Source organism: Aethalodelphis obliquidens, unplaced genomic scaffold (assembly GCF_003676395.1).
Source record: "Aethalodelphis obliquidens isolate GAN/ISIS:26980383/991018 unplaced genomic scaffold, ASM367639v1 scaffold3, whole genome shotgun sequence".
Lineage (NCBI taxonomy): Eukaryota > Metazoa > Chordata > Mammalia > Artiodactyla > Delphinidae > Aethalodelphis > Aethalodelphis obliquidens.
Genome location: NW_020837947.1, coordinates 13,094,472 through 13,115,529, shown reverse-complemented (window position 1 = coordinate 13,115,529; position 21,058 = coordinate 13,094,472). Strand labels below are relative to the sequence as shown.

The window sequence follows — 21,058 nt, the reverse complement described above, 5'->3', positions numbered from 1 at the left end:
AACAAAAATAGGTTTTGCTACTTAGAAGCTTCAACTAACTCAAATCTTTTTTCACTTTGAATGTGTATTAAGCCACACTACTTTATAAAATTGTTTTGCTTTAAAAGTGATCCAAACCCAATTTAAAAAATTCTAATCCGAGTATAGAACAGGACTGATTAGGTTGTCTGCATCTCTTTTAGGAATAGTTTTTTTCCAAGTCTAAACTCAACTTTGAATATTAGTTTAAGCATAGAAATTGTGGGAGCTACTTGAACTCAACATAAATCTCTCAGCTGAATTCTCAAAACGAGTTATTTCAAGAGTATACTTTATTATTTATAAAAGGTGCAAAAATGTAACAAGTGATAACCTTATAGAACAATGTAAAGAATCCTGCCAGCAATTATTTTCCCTCAGATGTGTAAGCAATTTAAGCAACATAATTAAGTGCACCTTTACTCCTATAGTGTTACACCAATGAGGAAACAGTAACTTTTCTAAGGATACCTTGGTGAATTCTTTATTCAAAACATTTTTAAAAAGTCAGTGTAACGCATGTGCATTTTACAATAATATCCATAGGTTTCCACAATATAGTCAAATGAAAACAGCTTTAGTTTTACTTTTGTAAACTCAAAGAAATATACACTGTTCGAGATTTCTGCATTTTTTTCCATTATGGTCATGCTTAAATTCTATTACATGTTGAAAATTCTAGCATTTTCAGGAAGTCTGTTATTGTACATAGGTAAAATAATAAAATAGATTCAAGGAAGGGGGCATAAAAACCCAAAACAACTTAAGTTGGTGGAAAAATAATCTGGATTATCTATTCAATTTATAAGTACCTACAGTTATTCTGGCATTGCAAAATAACCAAACATGGCATCTCAAGTTATATTCATGCATTCAAAATTTCTTTATGGTACACTAATAAATATTGGTGAAGTCCAAGATATGGATATAGATTATTAAGTACAATGAACATGGTAGAAAAAATCACACACGTTCAATATAAATTTTACAGAACCAAACACATTGAAATACTTTTTAATATTTAGCAAACACCCTAAAATCATATACAAGATACACTGTATTTATGACAGATAGTTTAAAGCAAGGGGGAAAAAATCAAGCCTTTTACATTATTCCAGTATTCAGTGTTCATTGTTCAGTGGAAGGCAATATAGAAAAGTACTCAGCAAAATCATCATCAATTTAGATTACCTTTTAGGACAGTAAAACTAAAATCTTCACTATCCAAGGGATGCAGAGGATTAAGGTAATCATACAGGTAGTTCAAGGGAAAAAGTTAACTTTCACCTCCTTTAAGTGAATGTTCAAGCTAACACCATTTTGGAGTTTTACTTTCCCATATCAATTTCCAGTTCATTATATTTTCTTCATAGTATTGGTTAGCAGTCATTTAATGGAACCTTCTAGCAATGCTGAGGAATCTGCTCAGAATATTTTTATCTCAGTGTAAATGTCCAGTAAATTTACGTCCAGTATACCCTCTTAAAAAATGTATCACTTTACAGTGGAAAAACCTAACAGACACTACCTCAGCCAGGTGATGAAGTTCAGCATCGACAATAATAAGTCGTAATGATGGTATGTACCTTTGAATGGTGTGATATGAATGGTACTTCTGCCGTCTTTCTTCCAAAAACTGGTAACACCTGTCTAATCGTGGGAAAAAGATCAGACAAATTCCAGTTGAGGGCCATCTTACAAAATACTAGACCTGTACTCCTCAATACTACCAAGGTTACCAAAAACAAGAAGAGTTTGAGAAAATGTCACAGCTAAGAGGATACATGATGACTAAATGTAATGTGGCACCTTGAATCCTGGAACAGAAAAAAGACAGTTAAAAGCTAAGGGAATCTAAATAAAGTGTAGACTTAATAATGCATTGATATTGTTTCATTAATTGTGACAAATGTTTCATGGGTGTGTCATATATATGGGTTCTATCTATACTATCCTTGGAATTTTTCTGTAAATCTAAAACTGTTCTAAAATAAAAGGTTTAATGAAAACTTTTATGAACATACAACTGCCTTTTATTCTTTTATTTTCATATTTTCATGATAAAATTATTTAAAAAATCATACTACCTTAATAGTAAAAAGAATGCTTTCTGTTCCGTGCCAGTCAATATTTTCTACAGGCCAATCTCTTTTAGTTTAGTTTTACGTCTAACCACCACATATTTATTTGGCAAATTAACTGATATTTATATTCTTCCTATCCTTGGGAATGTTTTATTTCCTGTGGAAATAAAATTTTCAAATGATTTCTCTTATTTAAACTTTGATTTAAACCTACAATATTATACACGCACTCACACATATGCATATGCACATCTAAATATATCTGTGTGTGTGTCATTGAAAGAAACATACTTCTTTGTAACTTCAGTGTGATATTGGTGAACTGAGAACAGTGATTTTTGAATCACATTATTGAACAAAGCAATAACATATTCATATATTCCTCTGTCTTAAAATAAGCTTGGTTGTATTTTTTAATGAATAATTAAATCAGATTTTTAAAGTATAGTTTGAAAAAAATTGGGGGAAAGTGCATTAAAATGGCATTTAATACATACATTCTTGAAAATGGGAATTATTATTGAGCTGGAGAACTTTGATAAAATAGTAATATTATATGTAACACTTCACTCTTTCCATGTTTATTTCATTCCCATGGCCATCCTGTAAATTATTATATTCCTCATTTGAAGATAAAGAAACAGGCTCAGAGAGGATAAGTGATTTGCCCAAAGTCACATGAGACAGAAACATAACTTGAAACCAAATTTATAATTAAAGGCTGGTATCTGGAAACAAAACTTATCACTCTTTGCACTGTTGTGTGTTGCAAGGATACTACTAAGAGTGTTGCAGAGAAGATCCGAAGCAAGTTTTTGGTATCAGTTTCATTGGTAAATATTTGAAGTTGCAGCAAGTAAGGAATAACTAAACTTTTTGCAGATTGAGTATTGTTTTCTCAGGAGAACAAACATATTGGTCAGAAATTTTTTAAAAACTGAAAAGGGCATGCAAATATAAGTGTCTGAAAACTATGAAAATTAAGGTCATAAACTGTCAACATAAATACACAGGCAAAAAAAAATTCTGGAAGTATCTTTACCACTTTTCAAAATAATTTGCCAATGTATCTAATGCAAAGTTTTCAAAACTCAAGTTTGACAGGGTTCTATCTATAGACATTTTGGACCTAAGAAATTTTAGGTGGCTTATTTTCCTATTTTCTGATTGTATGTTAAATTTCTTCCTTGTATATTTCTTCCTCAACACATCTGGTATATTACATTTTTTGCAAATGTAGTTTGTTACAATTACAATATGACATTTTTTTCAATGTAAGTTAAAAGTGTATAGAAAAAAATGGATAAATTCAAAAAATAAGAATCAGGTATTATTTTAAATCAGCTTAATGGGGTGAAAGTGTATTTTTTTGCCCCTAATAAATAAATACTATTTACTTATTTCTACAATCTTTTTGCAACACCGAACTATCAGGTAAATATATGATACACATTTCATTCCACAAGTAAGAATCTAGGCAGCATTAAAGGATACGAATAAACACCCCATGCACCATGACCAAATATCAGAACTGGTCATCCTATGTACATATTTTAAAATTGAAAAAAAATTACCACATTATATGGTCTTGATTTTTGCACTTCATAGTGTTGATATCAAAATTGTGTTTTGCTATTGTTCTCTTGCCAGTGCACCTGCTGTGCTTAGAGCTGCCCTATAACACTGTCGGGACATCTGTATTACCTTTAGGTAACATCATAAGAGTTATCCAGAGTAAAGAAGCATCATGCATTCATTATTAGTGTGATCTAGGTTCAAGATCCATCTCTGAAGAAACCTCTCCAATTTATATAAATATATGTATACATATTCATATATAATCTATATCCTCTACTTTTCTTTCCATTATAGACACATCTGAAGTTAGGCATTATTTAAAGAGCATTAACCTCTTTCTGTGTGCATTAGGAGATTCTAACAGTATACAAAGATAACTTGGCAATGTAAAATATAAAGTGTACCTTCTAAAGTGCTAATTTTTCCCCAGGAAGAATTTACTCACTAGGAAAAATCAAACTCTACCAAAACAAATATTGTGCTCTTGGAATGGTAGCATAGACACCAGTTGAGGGCTTTTTTTTGTTTATTATAGCTCTGTAATTAAAACTGAAGGAATTATACCATACTTTAAAAATTGGTAGAGTTGCAAGTACACAGACATACTCTTACATGGAAACTTTAAACATTTTGAAATTAAAAGAGAAACACTCCCCTCCCCTGAAAATAGGAATTTAGCAGGGAAATCTCACGTAACATCTGATGTGTAAATCTACTCTAGAATCATTCTCAACACAACTTCCTAATCAGATTTCAAAAGGATATACTAGCTTCAAAATCTGTATACTACAAATGCCCAGAGTTAGAGATTAGGACTCTTTATAAGGGCCCTTATCTTTTACATTTGGTAAAATATTAAAGGTATTGTCAAACAGACAATTCATCTAATAGTCCAAAGTATCTTATAAAGATAACTTATGACTAGCAAGTCACCATCATATATAGTAACAACAAGAATATAAAGTCTACATTTAAAAAGATTGATGCATGCAGTGTATCATAGCATATTACATATTTTCTAGTCATGTGCCTCAAACACAGCAACAAGTATGATATTACAACATATATGTGTATACAGCATAGTAGCATAACAATTCTAATCAAGAAAAAAATTAGATAATTTAGGAACAATAAACTTCACAATAGAAGTGATGATTATTCTTTTAGCTTTTTCTTCACTCGTTAGGAAAAAAATACGACATTTTGTAAACATCTTCATAGCTATCTTTTTCACCATATTACTGAAAACTATTGTTCAAATAGTAAATATCTAATTGACATGGATAAAGCATGTCTTAACACTAACACTTTCAGACAGAAACACGCATTTGTTAAAAGAAATAATAATTATAAATATTTTCTATCTTGTATTTTAACTACATTTTCATAAATAATGTATTTAAAAGTGCTGAATATAGTAGGATAGTCAGCAACGCCAGTGTAAACAGAACGTTTTGTTTTCTACTCTGCAAACTTTTTTTTTTAAATCCCATTTTGTCAAACACTGCAACAGTTAAAATATTTGCATAGGGAATAGATAATAGCCCTTTTAATCATATCTCCTGAATTCTGTATAAGTTAGAAAATCAAATTCACTTAAAAAAGCAATTCTTGAAATGTTTTAAGTTTATGGCAAAAGAAAATTACGATGTCAACCTTTCAAGTAAAATAAATGTTAAAAAGAAAACCCCAAACTTGGTTTTTTTAAAAAAACTTTAATAAATTAAAAAAATGAGAGGTAGTTAAAAAAATGACAAAGGAAACTTATAATTTTAATATCCTTAATATAAGGCCAGTATTCTTAGTGGATATAAATATGTTTAAAACTTTCATTTTAGGTTACTCAATATTTATTAAGTTTAAGATTAAAAAAATAGCCTCCAGGGGATGTTAATATTCAAATGTAACACCTTGATATAAATATGACACTGACTTTTGTGTGTATGTGCGAGATAGGATACTGTTTTCTTGAATGTCAAAAGTACGTGCCAATGTCAGGCAAGTATTTTTTGTCTTAAAGATTTAGTAGTACATATAAAAAATAATACGGCAGCTAAAAGATTTGAGCACTGTACTGCCTTTCAATTATGGATCAGAATGGTTTGGTTTTAACATTTTTTAAATAAGTCATTTTTAAGATACTATGTGAAAACAGTTAAGGTCTGAAGTAGAGAATTGTCTTCTAGAGAACCCCTATAAAACTTTTCTTGCTTAAAAACTTAGCTTTTCTTGGATTTCACTTTCAAGGAAAATATGCCACAGCACAGATGCTATTCATCAAAAGTTTTATGATGCTACATATAGGCATTCCTTTATTAAATCCTTTCTTTATATTCCAAAACTAAGTTATCAAGCTTATTATTATTATTTTTTTGCTAAAGTACATACTTTACACAACCATTTTAGAACTGGAGAGCCAGTCTTTAATAAATTAATTACAGTATTGGACATCTGATACATAGATTCATTTTCCTCTATTACAGTTAAAAACAATATCACTCTTTGATTTGTCTTTGAGATAGAATATCTTCAAATTGTTTTGTGCTTTTTTTTCTCTTTTCTTCATATATATACATATTTGAAGAAAACTCTTCCGTAATGAAAATGCCACAGTTTTGGCAGTGAACAACCAGAGGAATTCCCCATTAGGATTTTCCAACAAACAGAGATAAATAGCTCTTTTTTCATGTACAGAAATATTGGCTTCAAAATTAGTGTACTGAACACAGTATATAGCATGTTGAATATCATAGTTACAATTTAAAAATTGGCTTTTTCTGTCTTAGATTATATTTAAAAATGCAAACCACAGCCAACTTTTTGGCAATTATTTCTATAAGACCATATTGCACGAAAGTCCTTAAATACAGATATAAGTTATGCCATTGGCTTAAATATTAACAACAACTACATGGCAAATGAAGCAGTTTTACTTTGCACATGCAGTCTCTGGATACACTAGGAGACTGTTCATAGGACTACAAATACAGTTTGCTTGCAAGTAGAATGCGTGTTGAATGAAACAAACTTAATTTGGCAATTCATTGTTTCAGGTGGTATTTTCTCCAAACGTAACCATGGATAACCTTGATACAAAATGGAGACAAAGACCATATGGTTGTATTTTCACAGTAGCCTGAGGAATGCTAAACTGTAGTTCTCCAGGAACTCAGTTTCAGGTGTTATTTAACTACTTTTATTTCTCATCCCAGCCCTCCAAAATGATTTTTTAAAAATAAAAATTAAGATTCAGAAGTAGAGCTGGCAGTACTTTCAACAAATGACTTATAAATCTGAGAGTTCAAAAACCTTGGGAAAGAATCTCTGTGCATTAAGGTATATATCTGAAGTTGGGCATCTTCATACATGTGAGCATTAGGATCCAACAGATTTCTGTTGATCACCTCTCTAACTCGAGAATCGAGGCTGACCTAAAAAGAAATAAGAGCAGATACATTAAATAATATTTTTTCAAAAGATCTCAACTAAGTAAGTATAGATTCATGACATTTCAGAGGAACCTCACAGAATAACTCTAAAATCTTGAGGTTAGGGGCTTCCCTGGTGGCGCAGTGGTTGAGAGTCCACCTGCCGATGCAGGGGACGCGGGTTCGTGCCCGGGTCCGGGAAGATCCCACATGCCGCGGAGCGGCTGGTTCCGTGAGCCATGGCCGCTGGGCCTGCGCTTCCGGAGCCTGTGCTCCGCCATGGGAGAGGCCACAACGGTGAGAGGCCCGCATACCGCAAAAAAAAAACAAAAACAAAAACAAAAAAACAACAAAAAACCAAAATCTTGAGGTTATGTTTTCAAAGGTTACATAATAACCCTACATACTTTTCTCCTTCAAAAGTTGAATTAAACAAACAAAAACCAACTTTTAAACCAGAATTTTAGTTCAGAGATCTTGGCTTACTTGGATGTATCTTTTCTACGCATTCACTCAGGAGTTTTTTTGACAATTTCTGTTCATTGTTGCGGTGCTAGAGAATTCCCTGGCCAGAATACAAATTGACGTCCTCCTATTATGAGACTGCTGGGGTAACTCTTGATGGAACAAGGTAAAAATCTGGCAGAGAGTAGTTCTCTGTCCAAACTTAACACGTATATCAAGTGCTGATTCCCGATAGTTTCAAATCCCAACAAGTCCTCCCGTGTCAGAAGGAGGACACCAGGAATGTGGAAGGGCTGAGTAGAGCAGAACGACAGCACACACTCTTCAGCTCTTCTATCTACCTGGCATGGCATAGGACACTCTGTAGCCCATACCTAGGAATACATCCAAAGGTCTCTGTACTAAAGATTAAGCAGAATATTTACTTGAAATTCAATCTCTGAAAGGAGAAATGTAAGTAGGAATTCAGAGTACCCATTAATCATACAGTGTTATTTGAAAAGTGTAAAGAAAGTAGATTCTGCAAGTGATTCAGTTTTGTTTTTTGTTTTGTTTTGGTTTTTTCCTCCCTAAATGCTAATCTGATTGGAACTGGTAGAGCATGTTGAAATGGGAAGGGGGGGAAATTAAATACCAATAAATGCACACTCTGGGAAAAGAACTAAGGTCTGCTCTGAAATGACATGTTAGCAACACCCTCTAAGAGGCAAACCACCTCAGAGTCTTGATTGGTGTCCATAGTTCTCACTGTTGAACAAAGACTAGGGCATTGTGATCCACAGTTATTTGTCTCATGACGTACTCAAGTCTATACAAACCTTTCCTATTTATAGCTGAACGTTTTGTCACAAGCATTTTGCAAAAGCCTTTTTGGTTTTGGCTTCTTTTCCCACCCACTGTTTGGACTAAGCCTGGGATCTGAAACAGTCCCAATGACGGAAGCCACTCAGATTCCATTTGGTGTCCCCAGATGCCTGAGCTCAACAGCCCATGTGGTGTTGGGTTCCTTGATATACACCAGGGATGGCTGCTAGGGGAGGATGTGTCGGGAAATGGTGATCCAGACTCAATTTCTGTGGTGTAGCTAGACTAACTTATATAGAGAAAAAATTAAACGTTCCTTGGCTGAACTATATATTCTTCTCTCTAAATTCTAAAGAAAAAAGAAAAGATGTTCTGGAAATGGATCGTTTGCATTTTATTCTCTGTGTTGCTGCCATAAGAGGTCATCGTCAAGTACCAAGTAATAAAAAGTACAGAATTTTTATCAAAGCTTTTTCTTTAAAAATATCATTTGTTTTTCTACTCAAAAGGAAAATATTGACATTGGAGTTTAAACTGATAGATCTTATTCTGAAATGTGGTGTTATGGTCAAGTGAATCGTAACAAACATATTCTATTATTTTTGTAAATGGTGCTCTTACTTTCAAACTTGGGAACTTTTTCTTTCATTGGAGAGAGAAACATTAGATTAGTGATAAAGTGGTCATTTATTTCTTAAATAATAGCATAATGAAATATATGCTATTTAACATATATGTTCCCTAACATGTATAATTAACATATTTAACATGTGATAAACTGATAACAGTTTATCAGGAGCTGGAATAATATTAGGTATCTGAAGACAGAGAAATAAAATAATTTGAATTAGTAAATGTGTTGAGTCTTCATTGAATAATTTAAAAATTTTTTTGGCTAATTAAAAACAGTAGTGAAATGCAGTACAGAAAGTAGTACCATTCAACATTTAGTAATCTGTAACAAAAACACATTTGCTATTTCCTTTTGAAAAATAAAATATTTTCCTAAATATCTGGTTGTTTGTTTGAAAAGGTTGTCTGTCAAAAGAAGTACAGAGAGGTCAAACAACAAGGATAAACCCCATGAGCATAACAGTCTATAGTTTCATCTTGTAGCATCTTTGTGCTTCGATTGTGGAACATCTATAATACAAGATAGTGTGGGTGAATCCCAGCATGGGCCTGAGCCATTGTCACCCTAGGATTCACCCATGATTGGATGGCTTGTAAGGCCAATGCGTAGGACTGAGGAGTTTCCTGTAAAGAACTCATGCTAGGGGAAGAGAAAGTTGAGTAGCACAAGACAAGAGCTATCCTTGGGCAATGGAAATTCTTTTCTTAGTCCTCACAGACTCCCATTTAGGTGGGGTGAAGGGAGGGACGCAGTGCAGCAATAACAGTTAAAAAACGATCTACTACTGTGGGACAGGGCACAAGAGGGCACTGAGAGACTTGGCAGCATTTAACTGGCAGTTTTAGCAGTGCTGGAAATGTTGGCAGTGTTGAGAGGTGGTAACTCAAGCTTTAAAAAGGCATAAGTGACTTTGTGACAGGACTCAATGAACTTGGAAGCATCCATTCCCACAGGGAGTAGGAGACAGAGAAGAAGAAAAGCACGTGGCTTGAAACATAAAAATATGCACCAGCAACTCCACAAACTAATTGGGGGGAAAATGAAATGAAAGCTAAAGGTTCAACAACAGTATGGGGGGTAAAGTGGGGAGGATGAAAACAGAAATCTTTCTAGTGTGGTTGGGAAAACCTGGGTCAAATTGAATTAAGTATTATGCTTGATAGATTTCCTAGCAATGGAGCCAATTCATGTAAAATAGGTCAGTATTGGCAAAAGGGAGCACACCAAGTTTTGACCCTGTCTTCCTCTTCTAGTCATCATGGAAATTTTGACTCTTTGGACATTTTTTCGGTGGAATTGTACTGAAGATGATGAATTACCACTAAAAGTCTTTTACTCTCATAAAGACCCTCCTAAGTCAATTAATTCCTTGAACAATTTTTTTACACATAATGATTTAATTTTTCTCCCATTTTTTCCACTTTATTTTTAATTTTACTGAAGCTGCTTTACTTAGGATTATTTTCTAAGTAAAATTCTGATTAATTTTTTTCTTTTTCCTTTATAAGTCCACGTTCAATTTTACCAATTATAGTTTTTGCCATTGGAAATGTTCTTTATAATTTTAACTAAATTCGGTCTTCTCATGTAAAATTTTACAGATCTGAAGGCTATCTGGTTTTCCTATCTGTTTTAATACACTTTTACCACGTGTGTTTTTAGTCATATTATTTTGTGTTGGTTATTTCTACTGAAAATAATTATAAATTACAAATAAGATTGATTATTGGAATGTGTTTCTTGGACCAAACATCACTGGTAGGATAAAGTGGAGTAACCATATTCCTGATGGCGTACAAATGATGGGAAAGTTAATCTTGTTTCTGAAGGAGAGTTCAGACATGTGGTTAAGGTTACTAGTTCTTATCGTGTCTCAAGTTCAAGTTTGGGTTCATAGAAATCCATAGTAGTATCATGAATGGAATACAATGGAATAACTCATCAGCATATTGTAGCTGGAAGAGCATCACACTTGGAATCTGAAGATCTTAGGGTTGTGTTCTCTCTCTACCAGATATAATTCTAATATCCTTGTTTTACTTCTCTGAAAATCAATTTCCTTTCCTATGAAATGGTGCCATGTGTCCTAGAGGCTAAAGGATTCTTGTGAGACTTATACTGTAATAATATACATAAGACCATTTTGTCAACAACAAAGTTTAAGCCCAGTGTAAAGTAATAATAGTAATGATAATAATAATTGAGCATATGTATAATGACACCTCAAACCCAATGTCTTTAGACTTTGTATCAACTTGAATTTTGCCTTCTCAGAGTGACCTTCCCTGACTAACCCTATTCTAACTACATCATTTGACCTCCACCCCCATCATAATGTTTATCACGATTTTTAGTTACTTGTTTTTGACATGATTTGTTTGTCTTCCTAAAATGAAAGCTCCATAAGGTATAGGCCAACGTTCACCATCATATCCCTAACATCTAGCCCAGTACCTGGCTCGTAGGAAGTACTCAAGAAATATTTTTTGAATGATAATATGCATGCACAAAGAAAGGAATCTAGGAAAGTACAATCATAAGTCCTGTTTAGAAAAACTGATTTAAATTATTGGAAGTGCTAAATTCACATGATTTTGCATGAAGAAACATCTATGTGCACACGTAGGACCCACATGTCTTTCACATATGCATTATGTTTAGATAATTCTGGTGTTTAAATAGGCTTTTTGCTTTTTTCTCCCTGATAGCAACTGGAAGTTTAGGGTGAAATCAGAACAAGCAAACAGTTCCTACTACTATAAAAATTGTCATTCAGCAGAGCCTGAAAGTCATAGATTTAGTGTTTTTTTTTAGCTTTTTCCATTCCCACATTCTACAGAACAAGGTATCTAAGGCTGCAGAGCACTGAAGTGAGTTTCTTAGTGTTAAACAGATGGTTAAGTGGTGGGGCTGGATTACAGCCCTGGTTAAGAACAATGGTGTCCCTAGATATCTGAACACACATAGTTTTCTTCAATTCCAATAAGTCTTACAGTTGTTTCAGCATTTATAGATATTTCTTTATTCAACAGCTCAATGCTGTTTAAGTTGGTCATAACTTTTAAGCAGACTTTTTATTAAAGTTCCTTATTTTGCTGGGTTTGTCTTTTCAATACTTAATATAAGTTGCCACTGGCATCTGTGATGTGCAAGCGTACTATTCGTCTTAAATTCCTCTTTATTACGTCCATTTGCTTTCCCTTTGAGGACAAAAAAGAAAATTCACTTTTGAAAGAAATGTTATTTTTGTCTGTTTTTAGATTTTTTTTTTTTAATTTAAATTTGGTCATTTCCCCTCTTGAAATGCATGCTGTGCCGAGAGTGGAAGTTATATTGCCTCCTGGTTGTAAACATCTATTTTATAACATAACATCCAAATTATTAAAAATGCATATAACATGATCTTAAAACAACGAATTGTAACATTCAGCACTCTGGCTTCATGAAGGAAATATGCTATGTATATATAATTTTTTTTTTTTGTGGTACGCGGGCCGCTCACTGTTGTGGCCTCTCCCGTTGCGGAGCAAGGCTCCGGACGCGCAGGCTCAGCGGCCATGGCTCACGGGCCCAGCCGCTCCGCGGCATATGGGATCCTCCCGGACCGGGGCAGGAGCCCGCGTCCCCTGCATCGGCAGGCGGACTCTCAACCACTGCGCCACCAGGGAAGCCCCAATGTATATATAATATTAAGAATGTAGACCTCCTTAACGTTTAACAAAGGGCAACATGATGACCCAATCTAATTAAAGTAAAATGAAAGTCTAGTGAAGAAAACTGAGGTTCTGGTTAAGAATAAAGTCCTGACAAATTTCAGTTATTTAGTTATTACCATTTTACAAATGATTCAAATGTTCATATTCTTTAAAAATATTCTAAGTAGAAACAGATTGTCTGGCTCCAAAGTGGGAAGTAGATTCGCAACTCCGATGGCCTTGCAGTGGTTGCTCTGAGCACCATGTTAAGACAGGCTCTGAGGTTGAATCTGGGTACAGCAGTGAGGAAGACTGTGACTAATTGGCCATGACATTTGGAGGGGAGAATGCAGTAGTACCACAAGGGCCTTACAGCTGCCATTCTGGACTTGGTTTACTATCCTCTGTGCCCCTTTGAATTTTGATTTTTATAAACAAATCAACTGAATACCGAGGCCCAGAAAAAGTGAACTAATTTATCCCAGGCCACACAATTAAGTTGGAGCTGAGCATGGACTAGAATCTGTCCACCCGAGTGTTAGTTCAGTGTTCTTACTTCTATATAGTCAGGGCTCTCTGGATGGGACATGTGTTCTCTCCAGTGGTGGAAAACAGAACTTGAAGGGTGATAACACAGTATCATTAAACGGTTAGCAGTGTATTGTTGATTAGAAATGGACAAGTTTTTGCATAGAAGATCAGTGAGATATAATATTTTGGAAAGGGCCCTGGGATAGCTAGAAAGGGAGTGCCATTTTGGGAGTATATAAGTGAGTCAAGTCATCTGACTGGGTTCAAAAGTAAATATATCTATACATGGGCTTAAAATGTAACTTCTTAACAATTATCTTTTATAATTGCCTACTTTGGGTTTATTCAATTTTGCTGCTAAATAATAAGTGTAATTACTATGTTGACAGGAGAGCCATCAGTTGGCTAAACAGAGGTACTTCATACAGTCCAATCACTTAGATTCTATGTTGAGAATTATTTATATGTCAGCAAACAAGTAGCCAAATGATAAAAATTTGAATTTTACCTCTGCCTCTGGTATTTAGAGAATATTAAAGGAGAGAGGCTATTACACTAAATATTAGTCTATTTAATTTAGGAAAGGTCATGTTCTTATTCAAGAAATAATATTTTAATGACTTTTTGGTGAAACTCATGTTCAAAGTAAAGAAATTAGTTAAAACAAAACTCCATTACTTTTGCAAAATAATGAAAATCCAATAATTTATATTTCAGTAATCAATAACTATATCTCTAAACTGTGGCCCAGAGAAGAAGTAATTTTGTGAAAATTAAGTATTTTACAAAGCTCCATCAATGAGTGACATCTGAAACTCAAGAGCTGTGAGAACAGTGGGGAAGTGTTTCCCACAAAAACTTAAAATTAGAAAATGGAGACTGTAAAATAAAGGAATTGTATGTACTTAATATAGAGAGCACTTTTTCTACTAACATTGTTTTAAAATGGGACAGTCATCATTTTAAGAGGAGACATAGTACAAAGGAATGGACTAGATAATTTAAACAATAATCATTTTCAAATGATACGTGTTACATATTTGGGGGAGAGAGATGGGATAGATAATCTTCCTAAAGACTCTGTAATTATGTGTACTTATGGACAAGAGAAGCACATCTTGGGGCACATTTGGATTATTTGATATATTTGCCATGTATTGCAATATTAAATAAAAATGAAGGTGAACTTAATATACTAATAAAATTCAAGTAGAACTGGTTAGATGCTGAGGTTCTAGAGAGACCAGAAACCTGAAGAATGTATTTTTAGGATGCAGAATTTTAATGGTGTTAGAAATACAAAGTGGCATCAGTAATAAATGTATTGAGGCTATAGAAAAATTTCTCCCCACCTTGTTTCTATGAATACTTTTTCTGTGTTAATGCAGGAAATAAAAATTAAGACAATCTTTTGTGTATCCAATTCAAGGTTTCTCATTTTGCAGAGACAATGCTATTGGAGTACTCTGGAATACCAATGGCACGAACGGATACATCTTTAAAAAATTACTTAGGTATATCTGATTAGAAGTGAAATAGCTTATATAGCATCCCAAGCACAGAGCTGATAGACCAGACGCAAACTCATCTTACAAATTTAAAGGTAAGGGCCGCACCAAACGCTGGAGGAGACAGATACCTGTCTCTAGGGGATGTAATAAACGTCCACGTGCAGGAGAGGGGTGTGGAGGATAAAGTCCGGAGGCAGACAGCACCAGGTCAGAACACTTAAATGCACAGGTAAAGTCACAGTGGATTAAGAGAGACAGAAAAGACAGCAAGAGGGTGGCGTGCAGAAGAGAAGGCATTCTAGGAAATTCTAAGTTCAAATTCTGAAAAGCCCTGCTGGAACTCAGTCCCTCGGCACTTCAGAGGCCAGGCACACTCTCAGCCCCTCCCTCACCAAATGCTTGTTAACTCTGGTAGCGGGACCGTTTCTCAGGAGCAAACTGATTTTTGGAAAGCTAATGGAACGGTGTCAATCCGGTTGCTTGAAACGTTCCTTGTTTATCAGGTACATTCTGGCAATGGGGAAAATAGCTTGCACTTATAAATAACAGGAAAACCAGAACAAGTAAAATGATTGCCATCACACATCTCTCCCCCAAGAATATTAATGGGTCCTAAAGGGCCATACTTCAGTTCTGTAAAAATTCTATCATAAGCATCAACATGGCAGGGTTTCTTTTGTTTTCGTTTTTTTCCCCTATACCAGAAGTTTTCAAACTAGTATGTATGTGGAAAACTTGTTAAAGGTATGGACTCCTGGGCTCTAGTTCCCAAAATTCAGATTCAGAAGTCCTGGGTCAGCCTCGAGAATTTGCTTGTCAAACAAATGCTCCAGGTGATTCCTATACAGGTGATCTGGGGATCACACTTTGAGAAACACTGCCCCAAAGTAAGTTCTTCTTTTCCATTTTAAGTCATGGCAAATTGTATTACCAGGCTTCCTAATGGTAGTTCTGAAAAGCAAGTAGACTATCACATGATTCAGCTAGAGATAAATGATCAAAGCATACTGGGGAGACCTAACCTTGAAACACGTGTTCAGGTAGATTCAGGTAGAATGGAATATAGATTATCTACCCAGACAAGCCTTCTAGCTTGTCCACACCCCATGCATTCATTACTCAATTTGGACAGAAGTCCTTTTAGGTTCATCCTTGGTCTAAGAAGCTCACATCAATATTTTCCAGATTTTTACCTCTTTTGGTGAGAGTATAGAAATGTAATCTTCATATATCATTCTGGCCTTTTCTTCAATTACTTTTTTATTCTGCTCTTTCTTTAAGTCTTCACAGGCAAGCCAGAAGAGTAGGTTCTCTTCACTGTATTCTGTTCGGAGGAACTCTCTGAAGAGGTTTCTTCCTGCCGGGGCCTTCATCATCTTGTCAAAATTTTGAGACCAGGACAAGACTTCATCTGAAGTGGGGTTTTGGCTGCAGAGACAGAATGGGGCCGTTATCAAAAGCAACTTTGGTGCGGGGATGGTGAACTGCAGATAGAAATGCCATTCAATTGCTGCCATCTAGTGGTCATTGAGACTCAGTCCAGCCTGACCTGGCAAACATCTGCCAGGACTGGGCTAGAGATTTCTGGGTCTTGACAAAAATTCGTGTAGGTACAAGCTATGTGTTAGGGAGTCAAGCATTCAAGTAGCAAGGGGCTACACACACTCTGCACGTGGTCATCATAGATCCCTAATGAAGCCTGGGCATTTTTGAACCCAAACAATCGACTGCAAGCCTATGCATTACTTTGAAAGGCAAACTGAACTTTTTTGTTTGCATCTGATGTAGATTTTCATTTCCAAGCCATAAGATACAGTTTCTCTTTTCACCTCTGGTCGATGTCTTTTCATTTTTCACTGAATCAAAATAAGAATACATTGTGTGCACTTGTCACATATTTTCCTAAACTTTAATAATTATTCTGGTAACTATTATGAGCGAATTGTTACCTATGAATGGAGTTATCACAATTAAAAAGCACAGGACAATGATAATGACATCAGGGACTTTTTAGATACCTATATTCAGGTTTTCAGCGACTACTTTCCTGCAGAAACCACCAGTTATTACTTCCTTTGCTTATACATCAAAGAAGTAAAGGATAGAAGCTTGGAGATTCTTATAGTTAAATTGGTCCTGATTTTGCTTTGCCATTCATTCGTCTGTTTAATAATTTTCCAACCTAAAATACGCTTGGTCAAAAAATTCTTATATTTATCATACCTTTTTGACCAAATATTTTATACAGATTTGCTATTATTCCAAAATGTCTGAACTTCCTCGTTTGTTTTAAAAAAAGTGTAAAAGACAGAAAAATTACTATGAAGCATCAAAATTAAAACCTTCTCATAAGAAGTAGAAAAAGAAAGCGCATATCATTATACAAATAATCTGCTTGTATTTTAATTCTATTCTGTGGATACTGCATTTCAACTTCTCAGTTTGGCGAAAATACTTAGAGTCCCTTCCAATGGAAATGGGACTGAGGAACAGCTGGGTGCCCTTTCTCACTGACTTAGGTAGTTCCATATCTTTTCTGTGTGTGTTTTAGACTCTTCTATAAAGATAACAACTTAAAAATATTCTCAGAAAAGGGAAGTAGAGAACTAGGGCAGTTTAGGGGGGGAGGTTAATTCATGTATCAATCATTGTTTTTTGAAAGGGAAGGATAAACTCAAGCAATGTTTTAGCTGATAGTTTAACAGAGCTAATAAAAAAAAAAGGGATAAAAAGCAGTTGCAATCACAAAATAAGATCTCCCAGACTAAGTATGCATTCATTTCACAAAACCATTTTGAGGAGTTACTGGGAAGCAAGAGATTATGTTTAAGCATTGGGTAGATGTACACAGCACGTACATGCAAGACACAATTACAACGTGAATCACACTCACCATTCCTCTAGGACCTGGATACTCTCCATTTTTGTGGTATGTGTGGGTCTTCCTGCGTTTTCCCCTCTTTCTTCATTCCTAACAGTGAGGCTGTAATGTAGTATAACACTTTATTTTGTCGAGGGAAAACCAATTATTTAAAGAAAAGAAAAAAATTCCAGGAAAATATTTCATGGAAGAATTTTATTTTCAACTATGTGAGAGTATTTAGAGTACAAAAAGAGCAATACCATTTTTAAATGTTGGGTAAGCCCATGTCAACTAAAGGAAAGAGAATCATTATTTAATAAAATAAAGTAAATCATAACCTCAGAAAATGGATACTGTTATACATTCGGACTTCATCCATGCATAGTTCAAATTACTTAAAATCTCCGAGATAACTTACATGATTATATGCTTTAATATTTGATATATATCATTACATTACTCCTTAGTGTAATACCATTTTGATTTTTGGTTAGTTCTATTCATAGTTTGTTTTCCATTGATTTTTCCCCCATTGATTGCTAAAAAGATAAAGTGTATCAGAGTCTACAACAGAATTTGCTAAGTTCACATCACCCTTTTCTGCAGACCAGGTTTTCTGTCATCATTCCTCCATCCACTCAAGTTCGAGCAACAGGATTTATATTTGATTTTTTCTTTGCCCTTTCATCCCTTTAAGTAAACCTCCAACATCTCAAGAGGGAAAAGCCAGTCACTCTGAGGCTTTGGGGTTTGGATATTAGAGCATTGAGTGGGAGGCGTCTCTGTGTCTCTGGGACATAAATTTGGGAATTCTACAGGATGACAGGAGCTAGGATAATTCTATGGGCTTTAGTAACCCAGAACAAGAATAAGAATTGTCTGATTCAGGTAAACGGTAGCTGAGCAGGGTTGTGGGGTTCTAGGTGCAGACGTGATGAGGGGGTTGAGGGCAGATATTAAGAAGCAGGGCGGGGAGGATAACTCAGTGGCCTTGGAAGAGCTAAGCTACTGAATTAGCAAATTGATCCCTCTGTCTAGAAGCCGAGAAGCTTCGTGAGAGCCTGTCAGAGAGCAAAAGAAGTTAGATGATGTCTCTTTCAGTTGTTCATTCATTATCTGTTCAACAAAGGGAAATGGAAACTATTATTTCCTAGTACCTATTATGTACCAGGTGCTGTTCTTTTACTTTAATTTACTTTAATTTTACTATCCCCATTTTACAGATGAGCAAAGTGAGGCACAGAGCTGTCTGGTAGGTTGGCCCAAAGGCAGGCACTAAATATGCGGTATGATTGGAATTTGAACCCAATTCTCTTGAGCCACCCTGTAATTGTTATTATGAACCATGCTGTCTGATAAGCACTGAGGCAATAGAGTACTTATGTGAATGCAGAAAAGCGGCACCAAACATGGCTGTGGCTTAGTGCGCGAAAGCTTCCAACAATTAGCTATTATTGATCTGGAACATCCGGTAAGGGAAGAGGAGAGATGTCTCATTCATTCATTCATTCTCAGGTGCAAGGGTGAGGATGGAGAGAATGTAGCAAAGACGGGAAGGCAAAGGGGTCAATCTACAACTGAAAGTAGGACTAGATGGAAAACTTAGTTGCGAAATTGGACCACCTGGAGAAAAGAGAACTCAGTAGGAAGTGGAAAGGATTCTTCAGTCAGAAACAGGACACGTCAATGAAAAAAAAAAAAAATGTCAGAGGGAAGTAAATTAAGTCCTCCTCTACCAGTTTATAGGGAACGTGGCAGATTTACTGGTGTAGAAAAGGAGAAACCTCTCACAAAGGTGGTATGGCCCAAGGAATTCTGGGAAGCAGAAACTATAGTTTGATTGTTACTCAAATGTCCAGAAGACTGAGGATTGCTCTGCATGGTAGTCAGCAATTCCAGACCCCTCTCAGCCTTCAGCGTGGGGAGCCGCGAGGAAGCAGCGAGGGGGGATTCAGAGAGCGGCTGGTTGAGTCTCTGCCTGCCGAGCTGTGACTGTGTCTGCAGGTTAGGAATGTGTTGGAGGGCAGCATCATTAACTTCTCAAAGTGTCTTTGAGTAAGAGTGCCTCTCTGGAATTTGATGTATTTCCGGTAATTATGGGAAAGTGGGTGGGAGGAGATAGGAAGACACCGTTGACAATATTCTGTGAAATTTCCTGGGAGAAACTAATGATGCCAAATGTATAAAATATGCAACTTGGGGGGTAAATCCTAGAAAGATCACATTTAAATAGGAAATTAGTACTCATTCTGCCAAGCTACACCGAGCTCATATGTGTGTGTGCACATACTGAGGGACTATATAAAGACTGGAAAATGAGCTTGCTTTGCTGATTAAATAATAAACTCCTTGAGAATTTGTTTCAGTTACATTTCCACACAGTATCCTATGGAGCATGCCACACCAATGCAGGTATCCTTATCTGAAAAACTTTAAAACACAACATCGTTGAAAAAATGTGTTCTCCATTGTGTCTTTGCTGTGGAGCAACAAATCTGGAATCTACATACATGATTCACAAGTTTCTGAAGATGAATTCTGGCTCTTGTATCTGTTTCTGTGATATTTACAAACATCCCAAATGCCACCATATTAGAGTGATCATTATGAAATATTGGGTTGTGTTTATATCTTTGATTTCTACAGATGGTAAAATATGGACACACATTTGTACTAAAACTACTTATAACAGACATTCAGTAAGTGCCTAACTGTTCACCGTTTCCTCCATTTCTTGATCTAATATTGGACACAACATTGCCCTGTAGAAGGAAACTGACCTTTAGCAATCGATGTGTCCTTTCTAATCAACTGTCCTTTAGGACTGTTCTTTAAAAATTGGTTTCAAAGTTTCCATTATCAAGAACCATTAAAATAATGCCATTTTAAGATGAAGAGAAATGGAGAAAATGATAGGAGACTTGGTGCTAGACTGTTTGCCATCTGTCTTAGGCATGACTAATGTCTGTCCCCAATTTTACTTGGTCCTGCTCTAAGTAATACAGTGGGTTCATTTAAGGTAATAAAATACAGGACATATTTGCTCTGGATCAACGTATATATATACATATGTGCTGGAGAAAAGCTCTAAAAGGAAAACATCAAGCTTAACGTGAGGGGTCATGTAGAGACGTGTTCTTTTTCACTTTTACAATGCTTGTAATATTTTGAACTAACAATTCCACTTTTTAAACAACTAAAGCCATGAAGAGAACAGAATGCATATACAATGCTCACTGTGGGAGTCTTGATGAAAGCTGAAATATTTTATGGGAGAAAATTCCAATAGCCTATGCTAAGAATACTAAAATAAGCATATAAAATCTTATTAGAGATTGTCTCGAATAGTGACGTTGAGAAGAGAGAAATACATTTGGTATACTTCAGAAAATAAGGAAATATGCCCTCTTTGTGTGTGGGTGGATTTTTTTGTTTGTTTACAGGGGA

General features: G+C 35.3%; 2 protein-coding genes across 5 annotated transcripts in view; one reads left to right on the top strand and one right to left on the bottom strand.

Annotated features, from left to right (window-relative positions):
- The window catches only part of LOC113607604 (uncharacterized), a 118,584-nt gene that overhangs the window by 17,752 nt on the left and 79,774 nt on the right, over window positions 1–21,058 (top strand). The window lies entirely within an intron of this gene.
- Window positions 487–21,058, bottom strand: part of RGS17 (regulator of G protein signaling 17) — an 88,136-nt gene continuing 67,564 nt past the window's right edge. For 2 of the 4 annotated variants that reach the window (XM_027083136.1, XM_027083126.1), the window contains 3 exons: window positions 17,642–17,731; window positions 15,942–16,176; window positions 487–7,111 (listed from right to left, as the gene is read on the bottom strand). In XM_027083136.1, coding sequence (XP_026938937.1) covers window positions 6,923–7,111; window positions 15,942–16,176; window positions 17,642–17,731 — 514 coding nt within the window. In that variant the 3' untranslated portion in view covers window positions 487–6,922. The remainder of the gene's footprint in view (window positions 7,112–15,941; window positions 16,177–17,641; window positions 17,732–21,058) is intronic. The other 2 variants (XM_027083142.1, XM_027083117.1) reach the window with 2 other exon arrangements.